Source organism: Nematolebias whitei, chromosome 13 (genome assembly GCF_014905685.2).
Source record: "Nematolebias whitei isolate Nwh7 chromosome 13, NemWhi1, whole genome shotgun sequence".
Lineage (NCBI taxonomy): Eukaryota > Metazoa > Chordata > Actinopteri > Cyprinodontiformes > Rivulidae > Nematolebias > Nematolebias whitei.
In genome coordinates this window covers 26,108,023-26,115,693 of record NC_056510.1, presented here as the reverse complement: position 1 = coordinate 26,115,693, position 7,671 = coordinate 26,108,023, and the positions used below count along the sequence as shown (strand labels likewise).

Sequence of the window (7,671 nt, the reverse complement as noted above, 5' to 3'; positions counted from 1 at the left end):
TTTTTAAATTATTTGTTGTAAATACAGAAGTAATGTTTAATAAATGTTAGGACTCTAGTCTTTGCTAACAAAATATATTTCATCATTAAACAACTTGTCAGGTTCTTGTCATGTGAGCATGCGCAGTACCCAGGACCGCCGCCCCCCACCGGCCCGCTCGCTCTTGCGCACTTTGCGACTTCTCTGCTGTTGCTGCACTGAAGACCAGGTCCAGGTCCAGGTCCAGGTCAACATTGAGCAGGAGCTGTGAGCTGTAGGATCATGTTTCAAACTTCGCTTCGAAAAGCTGTGCACTGCAAAACGTGCTCCTTGTAGCCATTAATCCTGACTTCTTCATTTTGATTTTTAAAATAAGCAGCACAAATTGTTTTATTCTTTTTTTTTTCTAGATCAAAATGTTATAACACTACTGAGTTAAAATGTTGCTGATCAATTTGAATTTATTATTATTTATTGATTATATTTTATTTTATTTTTCAGTATCAAATGGTCAAAAAGGTTAACAGTTTAAATTTTTTTTTCAGGCAAATTGCTGCACTTTAAGTCTTTTTTGTTACGGACTATAAAATAATGTTAATAAAGTTTTTCTTTGTTGTAAATTGAGCTATATTCTTTTTTTCTTTAATGTTAATAAGGATACAATGCTATGCAGAGGTGCACTTATAACAATTTTATAGACAAATTATATTATGTACAGTCGCGGCAGAGAGTCGGGGGGGGGGGGGGGGCGTAACATGTTTTTGTTTTCCTAGGTGGGGGGCATAACAGAAAATAATTGAGAAGCACTGTGCTAAGGCAAGATTTTTATTTTATTATTGCTAGACTCACCACTTTCATATACATGTAATAAAATAAATAACAGCACTGAAAATCTTCCCTTGTGATTCAATACATCAGCTACATCATGTTAACACAGGTACTTTGGGTAATCATGTAATGCTGAAGTAATTTTCAGTGGTTCTGGTGTAAAATATTAGTTAAAACTTCGGCATGGGGCTCTGTGGAGTGTAGTCGGTCAGAAGGGACACCATCAGACCCTAAAAGAGGTATATTGTGGGGTTTAATATACAGAGAACATTCTGATAGATTTAAAAACTGGAACAGAAGCGTTTCAGAAGATTACCCACCATGATGGTCCATTTACGATTTTCAGCTTCAGGGAAGACGAGTGAGCGGGGCGAGTAGAAAACCTCGTCGTCCACCTCCTCCATCTTCCGGGGGAGGCAGTGCAGGAAGGTCCAGTCTGGTCTGGCCACACTTCCTGTCTGTAATCCACCAAAACACAGAGAGTCAAGTATTTTTTATGACAATGTAATGACTTATAGGAGACGTTTTTTTTGTTTCCTTTTATTATCAACTTGATCTTTTTTTCTGTACATGATTTGTACACAATTAAAAAAAACTGTTTTTTTGTACCTGCATTGTAATCTGGTATCCATGGAAGTCTTTGAGCCTCTTCTTCTTCTCCTCCTCCTGACCCATACTGACCCAAGTGTCAGTAACAAGCACATTGGTGCCATGGGCTGCCTCCATGGGGTCAGAGGTCAGAACCAGCTGGGTCCCATGCTGAGGCAGAATTCAGATTTACTGATTAAAAACAACCCAGAGTGAACGTTTAAAGCAGAACCTGACTGTAAGCAGTTCAAACTTCAGTCTTACCTGTTGAGACAGCCTCTGTGCCTCGTCCAGGACACTTCTGTCAGCCTCGTAGCCCTGTAAAAAAAAAAAACTACATGTTTACTAACGGTCTAAACAAGACGAGGAGAAGACCAAAACAGGCAAACCTTTGGTGTAGCAACTTTCAGATGAACACCCAGTTTGGCTGCAGTCATCATGAAGGAGTGGAGGACATTGTTCCCATCTCCGATCCAGCTCACCGTTAGTCCACTGAGAGATCCATAATGCTCCTGTGGAGATTTAGCTACATTTACTATAATCTGAAGGACAGGCGTTGTAGATTCAGGTGAAACCGGTACCTGTAAAGTAAGGAAGTCTGCTAGAATCTGAATTGGGTGATACAGATCAGAGAGACCGTTGATGATGGGGATGGAAGCCTCCTTGTCCAGCTCTTCCAGAGTCGAGTGGCTGTACACTCGGGCCAAAACGATATCACAAAGGCCCGACAGAACCCTGTGGATACAGACAACAGTATACATGTCAGTGTCAGAGTATTACATTACAACCAAAGGGTCCTACACATTTCAAGTCATAATTAGGCCTGTCACGATAAACAATAAATCAATTAATCTCGTGATAAATGAAAATTATCGACCTCGTTTTCATTTATCGGCTTTATCGCTTCTTCGCGTCTCTCTCTTTCTACTGAAGACAATGGACGACAAATAAAAATCAACTTCGGTGATCTTCACTGACCCCTCCCTTTCTCTTTAAAATACATTTTAAACGTCCAAAATCGCGTTTTTGGATCGTTAAAAGCAGCTAAGCTGAGAAGCTAAGCTATGAGCTAAGCTAACAGGGCGACCTCGGGGAAAACAACGTCAGTCTTGTCGAAGCTCCAAAATTCACGGTTGAAACCTGTGCCTTGGTATAAAAAGTTGTTTTTCCTCTGCAAAAAGAAGCTGAGAACTTGTTCACTGATTTTTTATTAAAAGTTTTGTGTGACAAATGTTATGCTAAAGAGCTCAAACCACACCGAACGTCTGCCATTTTGAGAACTGAAAAACAGGAGAGACAGCCCATGTCACGTCAAGAGGCCTCCCTCCCATTTTTCTTAAAAGAGACACTGCTCACTCCCTCACTATCCATCCTTCGTTCAAACAGTCTTATACTGCTATCCAGTGGTCAAAAAAGGTACTACACACAAAAATTACCCAACATTTCTTCTTAAATTTGACAATTACTAATTATTGTCAAATTTCAAACAATAGTATCGTTTATCACAATAATTTCTGAGACAATAATCGCCCAGCAAAACTTGTTATCGTGACAGGCCTAGTCATAATGACTGCAAATTTACTGTAGAATAATGTGATATTATTTTGGCTGTATAAGAGAAAACTTAATGATGGAACACAGGGAACACCACTTTTAAAGAAGAAAGGCATTTCTAATTTAAGTTTTTTCAATTAATCTATCATTTGAACCCCAGGATTTCAGTCTTTTGCAGCACAAAGTGAAGTTCTTGTGAAAACTGTATGTTCTCTTATATAATAGAACAAACTATGTTATAGGGTTGGGTTGGGACTAAAAAGTGGCAAACTGTATATGCAACAGTTTAATAATCTGCACTTAAACAACCAAATATCATGAAACGTGCAACCATTGGGCGTGAGTTAGGGTTTTACATGTCATATAGTGGAACTGTAAACTGGACTGCAAACCTTACTGTTAGAGGACAACCAGTATCACCTCAGGCAGGAGCACTAAGCATGTATGGGTTTTCCATCAGTAACTCAAAACACAATATATTGATGAGTAAAACCTTAAACTCAAGGCTTTTATGTGTTGGATGGAGCAAAAGAATATTGTACGGGTTAGACCCTTTCTTTTATAGACATTCATTGTGAAAATACGTTGAGCAATTTTCATAAAATCAGATCTTTTTATAAGAAATGCAACAAATCTCAGTAATACTAATGTTTCTCTCTTATATAGTCTGTATTGTTCCAAATTTATCCAGGCCTGGTGAATAATTAAACCAAAAGTTGCCCTTTTCAACACTGCGTAGAAACCATTTTCCTCTTTAAACTTGTCCTGAAAGTTAAGCCAATATACAGTAAAGTATTTAAAAGAAACCTTGCTGTGTCGGTGCAACTCTCATTCACTCCCAGGTGGATGTCCTGTGATGTCAGAAAGCAAGGGTGTCCACCCAATAAAGCAAAACCTGAAACAATAATAATAATGTTAAAGAAAACTCTGGTCTTAGAAAAAGACAATTAGGCCCTGAAATATTATTAACCAAACAGAAATGTCAGAAACATGTAAGCGTTGTTTGGGTTAACAGGGGCAAATGAAGAGGAAGGAGGTGATGAGTGTTTTACGGTGGCCCTAAGGTGGAAATGAACATTTGAAAAAAGTGAATTACATTAAGCCAAAGCGGAAGTTTAAAAAAAAAAACTTTATTATTATGATTATTTATTAACTTTATTTTTAAAATGTTTTGTCCGTGAGGCTGACACATTATCCAGTTTTAAAACTAGGCTTAAGACTTTTCTTTTTTGCTAAATCCTATAGTTAGGGTTGGATTGATTTTCCTGAGCTGTCCTTAGTTATGCTGCTATAGGCTTAGACTGCTGGAGGACAAACTGACCACACGTTTCACTCTGCTACTGTCTTTACTTACTCTGTTCAACCTGTTTTGTATTTGTAATTATTTTTTCTATCCTTAACATGTGTTTTTTTTTGTCTTTCAGATACACCTGGACCTATACCTGGACCTACCATTCTGTGTTCGTCTGTCTCTCCTTCCCGTCCCCTCAACCAGCCGGTCGAAGCAGATGGCTGCTTGTCCTGAGCCTGGTTCTGCTGGAGGTTTCTTCCTTTTAAAAGGGAGTTTTTCTTTCCACTGTTGCCACTGTGCTTGCTCAGGATGGGAGACTGCAACGAAGCCAAGATTCAACTTGTCTGCAGGATTCCTTAGATAGAGAACTTTACTAATTGGCTTTTATGTGAATGTTCCTGTAAACAGTTGTTGTGATTTGGCGCTGTATAAATAAACTGAACTGAATTGAAATGTAATTCCGTTTTTTCTAACGTGATTCGGGCCACTTCCACCACTTCCACTTTGGCTTAACGTGATTCCGTTTTTTCAAATGTTCATTTCCACCTTAGGGCCACCGTAGTGTTTTGTTAGAGGCTTGCACTGAAAAGTGTCTTTCAGCAGCTCTTTTGTTCATGTGAACAATAACAGTGATCAACATGATCCAGTCAGCAGCACGAGGACACGTTCTGCTCAGATGTTCCCATAAATGTATTCAATATTTCCCAAACTCCATGATTGGAAGGGGGTGTTTAACAGAGCTCCATTTACTAAACGAACACCTGTTTCTGTGGACATTCTTGTTCTGGTGCTCCTCTTCTCAAATATCATTGCAATCGACTTTCCTTGCAGAAGAGGCAGATACTGAAATAGAAAGAAGACAGTTTGTGTAAATGACCCAGCCAAAGGGTGGAGCCCATTAAACTGATTGATGTTTGTTACTTTACCTGATTTTCATGCTTTATTCTACGCTTGAGATCTCCTGACACCCACAACAGCCTCTTGATCTCATCCGAGTTAAAATCTTTCAGTGTGAGAAAACTGCGACCTTTTAAACTCGCTGAAGTGCAGGAAGCTGCTCCAGTGCTGGAAAGCAACAAACGGGCTGATGAAACGCATGGTGACATGAACTCATGGACAGACTTTGGAGTTTCTTACCCGAATCCTCGTTTCCAGCTGTGCAGGGACGGATTCAGAAGTCTGAGAACGCGCCTGCTGACAGACAGCAGCTCCGGAGACATTGCTGTGCTGAGGAGATCCTAAGAGCTCCTAAAGACGTGGGACTTTTCAGTCACAGCGAAAACGGCATGTGCTGGGTACGCTCCGTTTATCTACCGGCGTACGTGACGGAACTCCAAGTGGGCGGAGTATAAAAAACATATTTTAACGTCATGTTCAAATTTTATCCTGTTAACAAAGCAATAATAAAATCAGTTTTCATTTAAACAAAAATATGTATCGTTTTAACATGATTCCTTTATCCATTAAAAACGCTTTACTTTAGTTTAAGGCAATAACCCCCCCCCTTCCGTTCATTCATCATAGCCGGTGACAATAAAAGGAGCAAACCCACCATGAACAGACTGACAAGCGTGGCCAAGAACCCTGTATGGCAAGTAAACTTATCATATAATTACCATAATTGAGGAAAGTGCTTCTGAAGCTCTAACATGTTTTTTTGACAAATAATTAAATTATAGAAATCTGAGAGATATTTATAAATGTATACAGTTAAGTTATTAAACATTAAAGCAACCACTTATAATTTTAAGGATTTTTGAGAAAACAACAAAAAAGGTTAAATCATGTAATCTGGACCAGTTTCTTTAAGTAAGAAACATTTCGCCCCCCATCCAGAGGACTTCATCAGTCTGCGGCCTGCCAGCCAGATCTGTCCCATAGGCAGCCTGCAATGTGTTTCAAGCCAGCCTCCTGTTGGAATCTCAGAAGAAGGTTTTTAACACGTGCAAACAGAGCAGATTTGTAGAAACCCTTGCCCTAATCCAACCACACATTTTACTAACAGTAACGTTGTTTTAGACATCTTTAATTTCAGTTCTCACTTATTTGCATGTCATTTAGATTGGGAGGTGTTGAGCGAAAGAAAGAACTTACACCTTCTGCAATCTCATTCTTACACCAGTAAAGTCTACTACAGCTGTAAATGGATCCTGGTAATTAAGTTTTCTAGGGCATTCAAAAGTTTTCAGATTAAAAAAGAATCAGATTGTAGAAAAAGCCAGAAATAACCTTTTTAGGCAATAATGTTTTTAAATATCTGTTATCTTTAAATATTAAACATTAGACCTTGTTTGTAGGATTTTTCTGTAAAAAAAAAAGTTAATCATCTTTTACAAGTATGTTTTCTTATTGCTAAATTTTACAAGGACAATCACTTCAGAGTGCTTTTTAGCACCTACATGATTTTCTGCAACTTTTCTGAGTTTTTTGTTGCAACAGTTAATTAACTCTATTAATTATATATGTAGTTAAATTTATTGATCACTACTGTTTAGAATAATTTGAACAATATGATAAATAACCCTGAATAGATAGACAGATAGATAGATAGATAGATAGATAGATAGATAGATAGATAGATAGATAGATAGATAGATAGATAGATAGATAGATAGATGACTTGCAGTTCTATTTCAAAATAGATTCTACAGGTTCATCGCTCTCCTCTCTCACGACCTGTCTTGAAGAGGTAAAAGTCTGGATGAATGCCAACTTTCTCCAATTAAACACATCAAAAACAGAAGCTATTTGGTTGGTACCCCACATCAGACTCACTCAATATCTATCTCTACCATAATCTTCTCTGGCCAAAACATTCCCTTTGCTGATACAGTGAGTAATCTTGGTGTAAAATTTGATTCTCATCTTACATTTGAATCCCATATTAAAACATTTGCAAGACTTCATTCTTTCATCTGAAAAACATCTCCAAACTCCGTCCATTACTCTCCTTTTCCGATGCTAAAAAACTTGTCTGTGCTTTTGTTTCCTCAAGACTGGATTACTGCAATGCACATTTCTATGAAATTCCATCTAAGCACATTCAAAAACTTCAGTATGTACAGAACAGTGCAGTCATGATTCTGATGAAGCAAAGGAAACATGATCACATCACCCAAATCCTTAAATCCCTGCACTGGCTTCCCATTTCACTCTGTATTGAACACAAGTTCTATTTCGTATAGGCTTCGCCCTTTAAGGCTATCGCTAGTGGGTTTATCCCTTTGCGCGCAGCACTGAAAACTTTAGTCCGCGCCCACAGGCTGTGTGGGCCCCGCGCCCGGTTCGCATAAATTACGGTGAGACCGGGCATTCGGCTCCCAATTTTTCTTCAGCCAGCTAGCTAGCACTGTCAGAAGAATGAAGAAGTAAAAGATGTCAAGCTTTGACCGGCACAACTTTTGCGAAGGATGCCTGGGTCTCCGCCACGC

The 7,671-nt window shown here is 38.7% G+C and overlaps 1 protein-coding gene across 1 annotated transcript; it reads right to left on the bottom strand.

Annotated features, from left to right (window-relative positions):
• Positions 1-798: 798 nt before the first annotated feature.
• Positions 799-5,517, bottom strand: otc (ornithine transcarbamylase). Its single transcript, XM_037686522.1, has 10 exons — positions 5,378-5,517; positions 5,167-5,305; positions 5,002-5,083; positions 3,757-3,844; positions 1,977-2,130; positions 1,785-1,907; positions 1,660-1,713; positions 1,417-1,566; positions 1,128-1,265; positions 799-1,037 (listed from the first exon to the last, which is right to left on the bottom strand). The coding sequence occupies exons 1-10, from the start codon at positions 5,458-5,460 to the stop codon at positions 978-980; spliced, it is 1,071 nt and encodes a 356-aa protein (XP_037542450.1). The 5' UTR covers positions 5,461-5,517; the 3' UTR covers positions 799-977.
• Between the last annotated feature and the right edge of the window lie 2,154 nt (positions 5,518-7,671).